General features: G+C 36.9%; 1 protein-coding gene across 5 annotated transcripts in view; it reads right to left on the minus strand.

Annotated features, from left to right (window-relative positions):
• The window catches only part of SMG7 (SMG7 nonsense mediated mRNA decay factor), a 94,127-nt gene that overhangs the window by 54,226 nt on the left and 22,735 nt on the right, over positions 1-17,166 (minus strand). For 4 of the 5 annotated variants that reach the window (XM_055319125.1, XM_055319123.1, XM_055319124.1 and 1 more), the window contains exon 2: positions 4,110-4,248. The exons of the other annotated variant lie outside the window; for it this stretch is intronic. In XM_055319125.1, the coding sequence (XP_055175100.1) occupies positions 4,110-4,225 (116 nt within the window). In that variant the 5' untranslated portion in view covers positions 4,226-4,248. The remainder of the gene's footprint in view (positions 1-4,109; positions 4,249-17,166) is intronic. 5 annotated transcript variants of the gene reach the window in all.

Genomic DNA, 17,166 nt, shown 5'->3' on the forward strand with positions numbered 1-17,166 from the left:
AGGGAGGAAGTAAAACTACAGACGGACAGAAAAAAATCTAGATTCAAGAAATACATGGAAGTAAAATCCGCGGAAGGAAAGACAAAGCAGAGGAAACAGTCCAAATCATTCCCAGTTTGTTAGCTTGGACAGCTGGGTATATGAGAAAATACAAGTGTTTAAGCAGGAACTTAGAGGAAGTATCAAGCACAGAGGAGTCATCAAGACTAGGGGTATAGTCTGGAATGCCCAGCACATTGATGGTAGTTAAAATCTTAAGTGAAAATGTAATTACCCAGATGGCAGAAGAGAGAAGCTAGCTTTCAATCTTCATTTTTGTTTTTTGAATTTGAGCATAGTTGAGATACAATGTTACATTAGTTTCAAGTGTACAACACAGTGAATCAACAATTCTATTTGTTATGCTATGATCACAAGTGTACCTACTATCACTATATAAAACTATTATAGTACCACTGACCATATTCCCTATGCTGTATCTTTTATTCCTATGACTTGTTCATTCCATTACTCAAAGCCTATTTCTCCCTCTCCCCTTTACCCATTTTGCCTGGCCCTTCATCCCCTTCTCTTCTGGCAACCATCAGTTTGTTCTATTTATATAGGTCTGATTCTGCTTTTTTGTTTATTTATTTGGTTTGTTTTTTTTGGATTCCACATGTAAGTGAAATCATATGGTTCCTCAAAAAATTGAAAATAGAAATACCACATAATCCAATTCCTACTGGGTAGTTACCCAAAGAAAATTAAAACACTAATTTGAAAAGATATATGCATATGTACCCTTATATTTATTGCAACATTGTTTACAGTAACCAAGATATAGAAAGAACCCAAGTGTCCATCAATAGATGAATGGATAAAGAAGATGCAGCATGTATACACAATGGAGTACCACACAGCCATAAAAAAGAATGAGATCTTGCTGTTTGCAACAGGGATGGACCTAGAGGAGATTATGCTAAGTGATGTCAGACAGACCTATTTTTAAGGGGCACATAACTATAAGGACTGGGAAGTGAGCTGGATTTGGTGAAATAAGGGTCAACAAAGGCCTGACAGGAAAGAGACAATGTCAAATTACAGGGAGCTAGAGAACAAATACGAAAGAGAAGTTTAGAGGCACCTGGGTGGCTTAGTTGTTTAAGTGTCACACTCTTGATCTCAGATTAGGTCATGATCTCAGGGTTGTGAGACTGAGCCCTGTATCACACTCAATGCTGAGTGTGGAGCTTGCTGAAGATGCTCTCTCTCCCTCTGTCCCTCCCCTTGCTCTCTCTCTCTCTCTCAAAAAAAAAAAAAAAAAAAAAAGAAGAAGAAGAACTTTAGGTCAATTAAAATGCTAGGTAGTGAGAAAAAAGGGAAGAATGCCATCACAAAGAGAAGTTTCTTTTTTATAATGGTAGACACTTAAACATGTTTAAAATGAAGAAATAAAGCTAGGAGAGTGAAATAGGCTGAAGACTTAGAAAGTGAGAACAAAATTGATAGAGCATGGTTCTGGAAGACATGGAAGTAAATGAGAATGTGATTAATAAGACAGGAGGCAAGAATGCTTTTGTAAAAGAGGCAGGATGAAACTGGAGGGAGATAACGTTAGATGGCAATGTGCTAAAAGAATCGAGAGTAGTGTACAGTGAAGAGATACCAAGAGCATTCACAGCTACACTCACTGATTCACTTTTAGAGATACAATAGGAGATCAGATCAGTGTCTGAACATATGAGGGAGATAAACTGAGGAGAATGGTGAATATCTGGGATAATTACAAAATGAATAGGAAAGGGAGCTTCACCAAAGGCAAAAAAAAATTGAAAAAAGTTATGCAAGGTCATATGGATTAGACACTATGGAAAAAGTAATATGAAAAAAGCTAGCCGTAATGATGGCAGGTCCTACTTTTAAGGAACTCAAGATAAACTGGAAGATATAAAGACATATACAGATTATTTCAATACACTGTGGTTGAGTACAAGGATAAAGATATATGCTTACAGTTCAACTAGATAAAGAGAAGAGCCGGTGGGAATGCCGGAGAAGACCATGTTCAGGGCTGTATCCCTAATACCTAGAATAATACCTGGTATAGGGTAGCTGTTCACTAAAATTTTGTTGAATTAGTGAACAGTGAAATATGCATCATACAAGAGGCAATTTTATGCAATGAAAAATTATACAGAATAAAAAAGACAGGTTTGAATGTGGATTTCCTACATATTAGCAATGCTACGCTGGAGCTTCTCTCCAAGAAACTTCAATTTCCTCATCTGTAAAACAAGGAAACATACTCCCTTTCATGGGACACCTGGGTGGCTCAGCGGTTGAGCATCTGCCTTGGGCTCAGGGCGTGATCCCAGAGTTCTAGGATTGAGACCCACATCAGGCTCCCTGCAGGGAGCTGCTTCTCCCTCTGCCTGTATCTCTGCCTCTCTCTCTCATATGAATAAATAAAACCCTAAAAAAAAAGAAACAAACAAACAAAAAAAACCCCTCCCTTTCAGAGTTGCTATAAGAAATAAACAAGAGAACCAGTAAGTTACACAAAAGAACCTAACTGAAAACTCCAAAAGGGAGGACTATAATCTGATTATAACACCAATACCTTTGACCACCAAATTACTTTTGCTAATCTGGTTCCTGACATAGGATCCTTTCTAAAGCAGCACACAGGGTTGAAACAGACATTTCAAGATGGGGGTTAAAAATCCTGTCATCTACTACCATATAATGGACACTGGAAAGAGAAACTGTTTACATGTCATGATGACCATATTACTAGTATATACAGAAGATAAAACCAGAGGTAGATAATCAAAGTTGCAAAATAATTTGTAAGTTTCTTTTTTCCTTCTCTCCAAACATTAGTTTTGATTACATAACTTAAATACATTCTAAATATTCAACCTGATAATAGATTGAGCAAACTATAAAATACAGAAATGTTAATGATAATTGATTACAGACTCTGAACTCTTGTTAAGGATTAACTAATAGCCAACTCATAATAGAGCTGGATCATTTAGTATTTGCTAGGTTCTGTTTACATGCTTTCATATTTTACTAAATCTTTAATTCATGCAACAAATCTATCAGGTAAGTAGTAGGATCATCCCCATTTTGATGATGAGGAAACAGGGGCACAGAGTAGTTAAATAACTTGCCCAAAGTCACACAACTAGGAAATGGCAGAGCTTAGGTTCCACCTATAGTCTGGTTCCAGAGTTCTTGAGAAATGCATGGTAAAGCAAGTCTTCGGGAATGGCCTGACTATAGATATGTCATTATCATGCTATCAACTTCTAGAGGCAACTATCACTGGTCATTTAAAAGCCACATGTCCAAGATGAGACACCTTCACACATTCTGTCATTACAGCTGTTGTGACAACAGTTGCTAACTCACCAGGTGGTTAGAGAGGGCTTCACTAGCATGCAATCATATACCTATTTCTATAGGCATCTAGGAGGCTGGACTGCATCCATGGAGACAGAGAGAACTAAGTAAGAGCTGATGCTCCCTGCACTCAAAATGAATTGCTATATATGTAACCTAAAACATAAGAATTTTCATACTAAAGTATAATCTAGGGCCAGCCCCGGTGGCGCAGCGGTTTAGCGCCGCCTGCAGCCCAGGACGTGATCCTGGAGACCCAGGATAGAGTCCCACATCAGGCTCCCTGCATGGTGCCTGCTTCTCCCTCTGCCTGTGTCTCTGCCTCTCTCTCTCTAGCTGTGTCTCTATGAATAAATAAAATCTTTAAAAAAATAAAAATAAAGTATAATCTATAAGATGAATCACATGTCCCTATACTTATCATGAACAGAGACCTCATACGTAAATATAGTCTTAGATTTATGTTAGTAAATGTTTAAAAAATTTCCTTTGACTACAAGATACAAATGCTCATGACAAAGTAAACATAAGTCAAAGTTCTCATGAAGCCATATAAAAAAAATAATCTTAGCACTCCCATCTCCCATCCTCACCAATATCAAATGCTCCACAAAGTCTCTAACTCTTCTATTAATGCTCATAAAATATGCATACTTTAACATACATCTCTAAAAGGAATACAAACATGTAAAAATCCCTTGTAATTTTTATCCTACCTAATATTACTTGATTTCAGATGCTCCTCTGATTTCAAGTTTCCGGTCCTCATCTGGGACTTATATGAAACGTTTTCTCCCACAATGACTATCTGCAAGAACATCCAATTTCTCATAAGGTAGAATGGCTTAAGACATTCTAGATAGAGGAGAGGAGGAAAATATGAGTTAACCCACAATAACAGAAAATTCCTTTGGAAAAAAATTAAATTATTTTCTCTTTATTTGAAATGATTTAATGTCACAGGCAAATGAAAAGTACTTTTTTCTTTCTGTATTAAGTTTCTTAGAATACACATTTTAAAATGCTATTTTGTATATTTTTAACATTCTAGTTTTAGATCAAAATGTTATTCAATCTCCTTCTCCCTCCAAAAGCTGAGTGATCTCTCTAAGACAAACAAATACCAGTTATCCAGCAGGGTTTTTGTAGTTCCAAGGTGAGAGTGCCCTGTAGAACACAGAAACAGATGGCTGGTCCAAACTAGACTGTTTACCAACAGAAAAACATGCAAAGCAATTAAACCACAATTATAGGTAGTATGAATGATGTTTAAATTCTAAGATCAGCTAAAAATGACAGGTTTTTAGATTTTTATTCACTCACTGAATAACTTAGTCATGTCTATGTACTAGATACAGTGTGAAGGACTGGGTATACAATGATTAACAAATATGGTCCCTGCCATGGATTAAAATCTAATGTGGACAGAGATCCACAAGGAAGGAGGCGGCAATAAAGGGTAGTGGTTAAAAGCATGGGTGTGTGTGTGTCACACTCTTCTGCATTTAATGGCAGGCTGGGAGTTAAGTCAAGCCACAGAAAAACAGCAAAATATCTTAGGGGCATCAATTTAACTCAAAAATTTGAACAAAGTTAAGGAAATATTGGCTGCTGATAACTGCTTACATTTACAATTATGTGGCAGGTTCTGTGCTAAATATTCTATACATGTGATCTCAAAGAATGAGAGTATGTAATAGTTAAGTGCTTTATATTCAGACCGTGTGTTCAAACCAAGCTCTGCCACCAACTACCTGTATAACCTTAGGAAAATCACTTTTCTATGCCCCAGTTTTGTTAAAAGTAAGGAGATAAATGTACCTACCTCATTGAGATGTTTTGAGGATTAAATGAGGTAATAGAAATAAAGCACCTAGACTGTTCCTCTCTCAGTAAGCTCTCAAAAAATATTAGCTATTTTGTCATTGTTATCATCGTTATAGTTACTATTAGTCCTCCCAAACCCTAAAATATAAGTGCTATTATTCTCATTCTATAATTAGGAAATTGAAACTAAGAATGCACAGAATAAAAGACAAAGGTATTCCTAATATTTAACAATACAACATCACTCTTAAGAGAAAATTCAAACATGCAGGAGGTCTTATGTGTACTCTGTCTCCTTTGAAAGCATGTATTCAATCTCCAGTGACTTTAGATGATTTTGGTGGTAAAGACTGAGAAAATACCACATGCTAAAACCCAAGCTCCTTAGCAAACCATGTGAGGTCCCATAGCTCCCCACTTCATACTTTATGACCTAATAAAACTAAATTACTTTTAGTTCTTACCTATTTTGTTCCTCAATATCTTTATTCATGCTCCTTCACTCAATATGGAATGCCCCCTTTCTTCCATGTATGGTTAACCCCTTCTCTTATTTAAGACTAAGCAACTTCTGTATGAAGGCTTTGGCTTGACTAAGCACTCCCAATGCATCTTAATGCCAGCTTCTATCCAGCACTCATAGACAGCATGATGATGATATTTTCTCCACTAGAGACTGTCCTGTGCAACTCTGTATATCTAGTGCCTAACCATGCCTGCCAGACTAAAGTGTATCAAATAAATTTGTTAATTTGGACTGCATAGTCTCTCAAAAGGCCAAGACACTGAAAAATTCAGTTTCTCAAAACTGACAATAGTCTTAAAAGTCTTCCAGGAAAACAATTTCAAAGGATTTTTATCTGATAACCAAGAATAACATACTTCTGTCTAAATTCAGAAAAGCTACCATTTTATAGCTGATCATTTACTTGGCTGTCTAAAATTCAGATTGTTTTCTGCACATCAGGATCTATATATACAGTATACTACATACTTTTCCAGAAATACAATCTGAGGGGTGTCTGGGTGGCTCAGTTGGTTGAGCATCTGACTATATCGGTTCAGGTCACAATCTCAAGGTCATGGGATCAAGCCCAGAGTCAAGCTCTGTGCTCAGTGGGGAGTCTGCTAGTCCCCTCTGCCCCTCCTCCCACTTCAGTGGGCGTGCACTCTCTTTCTCAAATAAATAAAATCTTAAAAAAAAGAAATACAAAATCTGAAACCTCAACAGAACATGGATAAATTCAATAACCCAAGTGAGTGAAACAAGAAATTTAGATTTAAGCCACAAACAATTGGAAGGTTATTTCCCCTCATTTCAATTTTCACATTTTACATTCAATTTTTACAATGGTTTTCAACTCTTCTGAACACAGTGGCTTTGGAGAAAAAAATGCATTATATATAACAACTCTGTACCTTCTGAAAATAAAATACAAGATTATATTAAACTGTTTATTTAATACACTAAATATAAAAACTAAATGCCTTTAAGGTTAAAAAAAGAAAAATAAAGGAAGCCATCTTTTAAAAAGATCAATTAATTGATTGATTTTAGAGAGAGAGAGCACGCGCACAGAGTGGAAAAGGCAGAGGGAGAGGGAGACAGAATTTCAAGCAGACTCAGCCCTAATCACAGAACCCAAAGCCGGGGCTTGATCTCACAGCCTGAGCTAAAACCAACTGTAAGGACACTCAACCGACTGTGACACCCAGGTGCCCCAAAAGAAAAGCAATTTTTAATAAAATTTGCATCTGAATATATAAATGACTGGTTAAGACTACTTTGAAGACATAATGAAGTAAATGCTTACAAATACTTATAATGGTAAGAGGTTAATTCCACAAAGACCGAAAGATGAAAACCAAACTATGAGTAGACACTAGAATTAAAATAAATATTAATAACAGACCAGATTTATTGGAAATGGCAAAAAGAGAAAAAAAGGACATAAGGGCAACATGACAAGACAAAGCACAGAGGTGATTTGAAGAAAACAAGTATATGACTATATGCTTTGATAGCTGACATGGAACAAAAATTAGATTTAAAAAGAGCAAACAGCCTTTAATAAAGCACCATATAAATTAAGGTGAAGCAAAAGTAAAGTACTACTTTCCAACATAGGGTAGGGGGTAATATGCAAAATGGATGTTAATTAACCCCAACAGCTAGCAACAAGACAGTGTCTGACTTACCTAAATAAAAGAATCTATAAATTATTATAGTACATATAGTACTCTACTTCTAGGTGGTCTTCTGACTGAAGAAAGAAGTTGCATACTAAAATCAAATAATTTAACAAATGAAACTGGATCCTGATCATGGAGGACATATGGAAGATTATTATATTAATGGCCCCTAAAGAATCACACACCACCAGGCATATGCACCCTCATTAATTCTCTTTACACATTGATCCTGGGTTAGCCAAATATGACACAAACAGGTTTGATAAGCACTTGTGCATTTGAGCCTGCCTTTTGCCAACGCCATCATCATGTTATAAAGCTAAGGAGGACAGACTACTTGGAAAAAAAGAGACCCAGTGTTCCCAACTATCACAGTCATCTCAGTTGAGGGTCCAGACATTTCAGTGAGGTTGTCTTAGACCATTCAGGTCAAGCTGAGCCACTGGCTGACTGAGTCATCCAACTTGACCTAGATGGTCTGAGACATGGGAAACCTTTCGAGATTCTGAGCAAAGAAGTGACATGATCTAACCTAGATCTTAACAGGTTCCACCTGGCTGCTATATTGAGAATTAACGGCTTGGACCAGTAGGCAGCAGTAGAGATGGCTGTCACCAGACTCTGACCAACAGCATTTGTTGAGTGAAGAAAAAAAAAAGAGAGAGATAAAATTAAAAAATGATTCCTGGTCAGCTAGAACAGTGGATTTTCCATTTACTAACAAAAGGAAGATAGTAAGTAGATATATGGAGAAGAGTCCATTTTGGGACAACATGGTATTATATAAGCTCTTGCTATTATTTTTTATAACAATGGTAACTTTGAGATTATTATACATCCAATGGAATGAACTGATAGGTAGTTAGTCTGGGGTTTAAAGGAAAGGTATGGACTACAGATATTCAGAGTCATCAGCATATAGACATACTTAGTTTTATTGTGTTCTGCTTTATTGTGCTTCATAGATACTGTGGGGTTTTTTTGTTTCTGTTTTTTTACAAATAGAAGGTCTGCCACATTTTGGAAATCACTGAATTATTTCAAACTTTTTCATTATTACTATAATTGTCATGATGTTCTGTGATCAGTGATCTTTGATGTTATTATTGCAATTGTTTGGGGGCACCACAAACCATTCCCATACAAAACAGTGAAATTTATCAATAAACGTTGTATGTGTTCTGATTGCTCCACCAAGTGGCCACTCCCCCATCTCTCTTCCTCTCCTTGGGCCTCCCTATTCCCTCAGACACAGTATTGAAATTAGGCCAATTAATAATTCTACAATGCCCTCTAAGTGTTCAAGTGAAAAGACTCACATGTCTCTTGATTTAAATCAAAAGCTCAGAAATGATTAAGCTTAGTGAGGAAGACATGTTGAAAAACAAGATAGGCTGCAAAGCAAGGCCTCTTGCACAAAGCAGCCCACTTGTATACTTAAAGAAAAAAGTTCTTGAAGGAAATGAAAAGCACTACTCCAGTGAACACACAAAAAATAAAGCAAAAGAGCCTTAAGGCTGATGTGGAGAAAGTCTGAGTGGTCTAAATATATCAAACTACCCACAACCTTCCCTTAAGGTAAAGCCTAATCCAGAGGAAGGCCTTAACTCTCCTTCAATTCTATAAAAGCTGATGATAGAGGTGAGGAAGTTGTAGAAGAAAATTTGAAAGCTAGCAGAGGTTGGTTCAAGGAGAGAAACCATCTCCGTAACAGAGAAGTACAAGGTGAAACAGCAGATACTGATATAGAAGCTGTACCAAGTTATCCAGAAGATCTACCTAAGATAATTCGTGAAGGTGGCTAAACAACAGACTTTCCATGCAGACAAACAGTCTTATATTGGAAGAAGATGCCATCTAGGACTTTCATAGCTAGAGAGGAGAAGTTAATGCCCGGCTTCAAAACTTAAAAGGACAGGCTGACTCTCTTGTTAAGGGATAGCTGGTGACTTTAAGTTAAAGCCAACGCTCTTTTTCCATTCCAAAAACCCTAGAGCCCTTAAGAACTATACTAAATCTACTCTGCCTATATGCTCTATTAATGGAACACCAAAGCCTGGATGACAGCACATCTGTTTACAACATGGTTTACTGATATTTTAAGTCCACTGTTGAGACCCACCACTCAGAAAGAAAGATTCCTCTCTAAATATTACTGCTCACTGATAATGCACCTGGTCACCCAAGAACTCCAATGGAGGTGGACAAGATTAATGTTGTTTTCATGCCTGCTGACACAACATCTGTTCTGCAGCCCATGGACCAAAGACTTTGTATTTAAAAATATATTTCAGGGCATCCCAGTGGCTCAGCGGTTTAGCATCCCCTTCAGCCCAGGGCATGATACTGGAGACCCAGGATGGAGTCCCATGTCAGGCTCCCTGCATGGAGCCTGCTTCTCCCTCTGCCTGTGTCTCTGCCCCCCCACCCCCCGTATGTGTGTGTGTATCTTTCATGAATAAATAAAATCTTTAAAAAATAAAAATTAATTAATTAATTATTTCATAAGGCTACATACAACTGCTATAGATAGAAATTCCTCTGAAGGATTTGGGCAAAGTCAACTGAAAACCTTCTGGAAAGCATTCTCAATTCTAGATGTCATTAAAGACACTCGAGATTGATATGAGAAGGTCAAACTATCAACATTAACAGCAATTTGGAAGAAGTTGATTCCAACTCTCATGGATGACTTTGAGGAGCTCAAGACTTCAGAGGAAGAAGTAACTGCAGATGTGGTGGAAAGAGAGAGAACAAGAATTAGAAGTAGAGCCTGAAGATAATGAGTGAATGGCTACGATCCAATGATAAAACTTCAATAAATGAATGAGGAGTTGCTTTTTATGGACAAGCAAAGAAAGTAGTTTCTTGAGATGGTGAAGATGCTACTCTTGATAAAGGTGCTGAGAATACTGTTGAAGACTGAGAAGACTGTTGAAATGACAACAAAGGATTTAGAATATTACATAAACTTAGCAGATAAAGCAATGACCAGGTTTGAGAAAACTGACTCCAATTTTGGAAGAAGTTCTACCGTAGACAAAATATCATCAAACAGCATCACATGGCACAGAGGAATCATTTGGAAATCATTTGGAAAGGAAGAGTCAGTTGATGTGGCAAACTTCACTGTCTTATTTTTAAAAATTGCCAACCTCAACCATCAGCAATCACCACCCTAATCAGTTAGCAGCCATCAACATCAAGGAAAGATACTCTACTAGCCAAAAACTTACAACTCACTGAAAGCTCAGATGATGGTTAGCATTTTTTAGCAATAAAGTATTTTTTAATTAAGGTGTACACATTGGCTTTTTAGACATAATGCTATTGCATACTTAACAAACTATAGTGTAGTGTAACTTTTATATGCACTAGGAAACAAAAATTCATTTGACCTGCTTTATTACAATATTCACTTTATTGTGGTGGTCTGGAACTGAACCTACAGCACCTCTGAGGTATGTCTGAGAGACCAAAACTGAGACAGGAACAGTAAACAGACTGAGAACTAACAGCCCGAGAGTCAGGGAGAAAATTTTTTCACTTAAGATTTTATTTTTAAGGGGCACCTGGGTGGCTCAGTGGTTGAGCATCTGCCTTCGGCTCGGGCCTGGTCCCAGGGCCCGGGATCAAGTCCTGCATTGGGTTCCCTACCGGAAGCCACCTTTTCCCTCTGCGTATGTCTCTGCCTTTCTCTGTGTCTCTCATGAATGAATAAATAAAATCTTAAAAAAAAATTTACTTTAAAGAATCTGTACACCCAATGTAGGGCTCAAACTGAGATCAAGAGTCACATGCTTTACAGACTCAGTCAGCCAGGTGCTCTAGAAGGAAAATTTGTTGAATGTGGTATTCTAGAAGCCAAATGAAGAAAGAGCTTCAAGAAGAGAAACAGAAGCCATACTGCTGCTGATGCATGAGGTAAAATGAGGCCTAAGAACTGACTATTTGACTTAGTAATGTGGAAACCACTGAGGATCTTAACAGTTTTGGCAGAGAAGTGGAGGCATAAGCCCATGGTTTGCCTTCCATAGAAAATAGAAAAGAAACTAAGATTAAAACTGAGTTTAGACATCTTTATCAAGGAAAAAGAGGCAGTAGCTGGAGGGATATATGAGAGTCAAAAGAATTTTTAAGATGGGATACATAAAATGTTTGTTATGGGCTGGAATGGGATAAGCATGGGAAAGATGCAAGGGAGAAAAACAAAAGGATGAAGAGTCTCATGAATGCCACAGGGGCCTGTTTAAATAGTGCACATTTAAATCAAGGACAAAAAGTCCTTGAATGAAAGAATAAAATTTAAAGTGAACATATAAAGAAAAAAAGTCAACTAATAATTATTGGGAACCTACAAAATAGCAAGTGAATCACATAAACCATTCTCCAATTTTTTTATTTTATTTATTTATGATAGTCACACACACACACACACAGAGAGAGAGAGAGAGAGAGAGAGAGAGAGAGAGAGAGAGAGGCAGAGACACAGGCAGAGGGAGAAGCAGGCTCCATGCACCGGGAGCCCGACGTGGGATTCGATCCTGGGTCTCCAGGATCGCGCCCTGGGCCAAAGGCAGGTGCCAAACTGCTGCGCCACCCTGGGATTCCTCAAATTTAAAAAAAAAAAAAAAATACGATTTTTTATTTTATTTATTCATGAGAGACACAGGGAGAGAGAGGCACAGACACAGGCAGAGGGAGAATCAGGCTCCATTCAGGGAGCTCGATGTGGGACTCAATCCCAGGACTCCAGGGTCACGCCCGAGCCGAAGGCACATGCCCAGTTGCTGAGCCACCCAGGGATCCCTCAATTTAATTTTCATAGCAATCTGTGATAAGTACTATATAACTACTATTTTTCTTTCCTTTTTTTTTTTTCTTTTAGTGTGAGCATGGGGTGGAGGGGAACAGGAGGGGAGAGGCATGGAGAAATGGAGAAAGAATCCAAGCAGGCTCTACACCCAGTGTGGTACCCAACCCAGGGACTGATCTCTTGACCCTAGGATCATGACCTGAGCCAAAAACAAGAGTCAGATGCTTGGGGCACCTGGGTGGCTCAGTGGTTGAGTGGTTGCCTTCAGCTCAGGTCATGATACCAGCCAGGGTCTGGGGATCAAGTTCTGCATCGAGCTCCCCATGGGAAGCCTGCTTCTCCTTCTGGCCATGTCTCTACCTCTCTTGCAGTGGTTCTCATGAATAAACAAATAAAATCTTAAAAAAAAAAAAAAGTCAGGTGCTTAACTGACTGAGCCACCCAGGCGCCCCTATTTTTCCAATTTATAAAGCTCAGAGATTTTAGGAAACTTGCTCAAGATCACAAAGATAGTATGTGCTAGGACTAGGATTCAAATCCAAGAATATAAGAATTTCAGAACCTAACCTTCTATTCATTATTCAATGATTCATGACGGACTTCAATTTTTAACAATTCACATATTCAAAGCTAAACTGTGAATACTGTATTGCTTACAATTTATTCTGAGTTTGCCTTTTTAACAACCTAAGACCCACCCAGATCTTTTCCCTTAAACCTAAAAAACTCTTCTCCAGGAAATGTTCCTGGTTTTAGCCTCTAGTATAGGTTCTGTCCCAGGAGGTCTCTCTAGCTATTCTCTCTACTCTCTCTTCCTCATCACAATGAAACCAAAAATTCCAATTTTAAGAAAATTCTGATTAATAAGACAACTTCCAGGTAAGACAGGTTTACTATATTTTCTTGCATGAATTATACAGAAGAAATTAATGCACAAACTTCAGTGGCAACAGCACAATGTTCCTGAGAGTGACTCTAAGTCATCACTGCTAATAATATTCCCTATGGCTTAGGACCCAAGTTACTCATAGAAGTTCCTGAATAGATGATTGAAAAGGAGGAAAGGACATCTTTGTGGACAAATCTTCACTCTATACAAATGTTATGTTAGATATAACATATAAAGATCAAACAGTTTTATTATACTCTCCCATCCTGCTCCTCTAAAATGTAAAAAGCAGATATGGCCTCGCCTGTTATTCCAACATTACTCTAAATCCACTTTTTAAGTTCTTTGCCCAACAAGAAAAAAATATATACCCTCCTCATTTGCTAAATGTATAGTAACATTTACCACTCTGTACCATGTTAACAAAATCAAATTACTGGTTCACTGGGCAACAGACTCCAAGAAGTTAAGAGTTCATATCAAACCTGGCTCATATCAACTCTATAAAAAATATCTGAAGAAATGACAGAATGTTTTTCAAATCTGATGAAAGTTATAAACCCACAGATCTAAGAAGCTCAATAAATCTTGCTTATTTAAACAGAAAAGAAAACCATACTAAGGCACTGTAATCAAATCTTTTGTTTTGAAAACAAAAGAAAGAAATAAAGAAAGGGAGAAATAAAAATAGGGAGAAATAAAAATATACCAATGCCAAATTCTTCTCAGAAAAAAATGTAAGCCAGAAGATAATGGAATAATATCTTTAAAATATTGGAAGAGAGAGAAGCCCAAGCCCTGTCAAACCTATAATTATACATCCAGCAAAAATATACTTTAAAATTGAAGGTGAGGGATCCCTGGGTGGCGCAGCGGTTTGGCGCCTGCCTTTGGCCCAGGGCGCGATCCTGGAGACCCGGGATCGAATCCCACGTCAGGCTCCCGGTGCATGGAGCCTGCTTCTCCCTCTGCCTGTGTCTCTGCCTCTCTCTCTCTCTGTATGACTATCGTAAATAAATTAAAAAAAAAAAAAAAAATTGAAGGTGAAATAAGGACATTTTCAGAAACACAGAAACTGAGGAAATGTGATGCCAGCAGATTAATACATAAGGAATATTTAAAAAAAGGAAGTTCTTTGAGACTGGAAAAAAAAATGATACCACACAGAAACCTGGAACTACACAAAGAGATAAGGAATGCCAGAAATAAAAAATATATAAGTAAATATAAAATAAATTTCCCCTTGTTTTTAAATCTCCTTAAAAGTTAATGGACTTTTAAACAAAAATAACATGTAGTTTAGGGTTTAAAACAAAAAAAGGAAAAAAAGGGAGAGATGCCTAGGTAGCTCACTTGGAAAAGTAGGCCACTCTTGATATCAGGGTCAGGAGTTCAAGCCCCAAAATGGGTATAGAGATTACTGGAAAAAAAAAAAAAAAGTAAATGAACTTTATTATTTTTTAAAGATAGGAGAGGGAGAAACAGACTCCCTGCTGACCCGGGGTTCCATCCTGGGATTCTAGGATCATGATTGAGCCCAAGGCAGACATTTAACTGACTGAGCCACCACAGCACCCCAGTAAATGAACTCTAAAAAACATTAAAAAGAGGCACCTGAGTGGCTTAGTCGGTTAAGCATCTGACTCTTGATTTCGGTTCAGGTCATGATCTCAGGGCTGTGAGATCAAGGCCTGTGTTAGGCTCTGCACGGGGCATAGAGCCTGCTTAAGATATTCTCATTCTCTCTCTCTCTCCTCTCTCTCTCTCTCTCTCTCTCTCCCCCGCCCCCCTGCTTCTCTCCCCTCCCTCTAAAAACAAAATTAAAAAAGAAAACAAATATAGAAATGCTTGGACAATAATAGTACAAACAAAAGAAGAGGGAAATAGAATTATATTGCTTAAAATTTTACATTATAAAGTAGTATGATACAAAAATGCATCTTATAAACCCAGAGGAACCAAAAATGGGGCAGGGGAGAATACCTAATAAACCAACAGAAGAAATAAAATAAAAAACAGAAACAGAGAAAAGAAAAATAGATAAATCTATTATTTGGAGATTTCAAATAATTCTCTCAATAGCTGACAGAAAACTAGGCAGAAAAGTAGGCAAAAAACTGGAAAATTAGACTGATACTTTCAAGCAAACAGATATTAGTATTTCTAAAATATTTTACCCAACAGAAGAATATGCATTTTTTCAAGAGCACATGGAACATTCAGCAAGGCAAACCATATGGGAACCACAAAATAAATCTCCAGAAATTTAAAAGAATTAAAATCACAAAACTACAAATCAATACAGAGAGCTGGAAAATTCCTCACCTATTTGGAAATGAATGTTTTTTTTTAATGATCATGGGCAAAAGAAGAAATCACAAAGGAAATGGGAAAATATTTTAAACTGAATGAAAATGGAAACACATAATGTGTAGGATGCAATGAAGGCAGTGCTCAGCTCTTTATAGCTTTAAATGCTCACATGAAAATAAAAACAGTCTAAGTATTAATCTAAGCATCTATCTTAAGCCATAAAAAAAGAGAATGAAAAGTAGAAAACAAAAACATAGAAAACAAATAAAAGCTAACTTTAAAAGGATCAATATAATTCTCCCCAAACTGATCTATAGTTAGAATATAATTCCAATCAAAACCCTAGCAGGCAGGCTGTTTTTGGTAGAAACTGACAGGCTGATTTTAAAATATACCTGGAAATAGAAGAACCTAGAATAACCAAAACAATGTTCAGAAAGAATAAACTTGGGAGACCTTACACTACCTATTTCAAAATTTACTTTAGTGTGGTAATAATCAAAGCAGTACAGTTTTGGTCTAAGAATAGACATAAAGATCAGTGGAACAGAACAGAGTACAGAAACCTACTCATCTACTCATGCATGTAGATACATGTGTATGAATGTATCTGTGTGTATAGCCGAATGATGTTTAACCTAAGTGTCAAGGCAATGTAATGGGGGGAAATGTTTTTAATGGTAGTGCTGGAATGACTGGAGATAAAAGTTTGAACTGGAAAAAATGAACCTCAAATAATACACCACAGCACACACAAAAATTAATTCAAATGAATCAGAGACCTAAATCTGTAAAATTTATAGGAGAAAATTTTTACTGCCCCAGGCCAAATAAAGAATTCCATAAAGGCAAGATTCAATAAAAGAAAAAGTAAACTGATAAATTAGATTAAAATTTAAAACTCCTACTCCTTAAAATAATTAAGAAAGTGCAAAGGAAAGCCAGACTGGGATATGTGTGTGTGTACACAAAGGATTTACATTTAAAAAATAGAAAACTCAATAAAGTAATCCAATTTTTAAAATGGGCTAATTATTTAAACACTGTAAGAGAAGATACACAAATGGTCCATAAGCACATGAAAAGCAGCTCAACCTCTTCAGTCACCTGGAAAATGTAAATCTATGATAAAATACCACTTCATACTCACTGGAATGATGAAAATCAAAGGACTACCAATATCAAGTATTGTAGGTGAGGCTGTGGAAAAACTAAACTGTTTTTTAAATCAATGATTTACAATGGTATTTATTATACTTAACATGCAGTATATCAAATTCTTATATATTAACAGGATCTATTTCTAGACTAATAACACTATGTTAAGTATTTTAGTTTTACAATAGAAAACTAGATTCTTCTACACTGCTGTGCAAATAGAAAATGTTGTCATTGCTTTGGAAAATAGTCTAATAATTTATTGTAAAGTTACACATGCCCTTACTATATGACCCAACAATTCCATTCTAAGGGATTTATCAAAAGAAATGCAAACGTGTCCAAGACTTACAGAATGTTCCTAGAAGCTTTATTCACAATAGCAAAAAATGAGAAACAGAAAGGTTCATCAAAAGGTGAAGGGATAAACAAACTACAGTATAATCACACAATGGAATACTACCCAGCAGCAAAGAGAGAACAAACTATTGATGCATGCAACAAAGTGGACTGATCTAAAAAGTAGTATGTCAAGCAAAAGATTTCAGATACAAAGAGTACATACTGTATGTTTATG

Source organism: Nyctereutes procyonoides, unplaced genomic scaffold (assembly GCF_905146905.1).
Source record: "Nyctereutes procyonoides isolate TBG_1078 unplaced genomic scaffold, NYPRO_anot_genome, whole genome shotgun sequence".
NCBI lineage: Eukaryota > Metazoa > Chordata > Mammalia > Carnivora > Canidae > Nyctereutes > Nyctereutes procyonoides.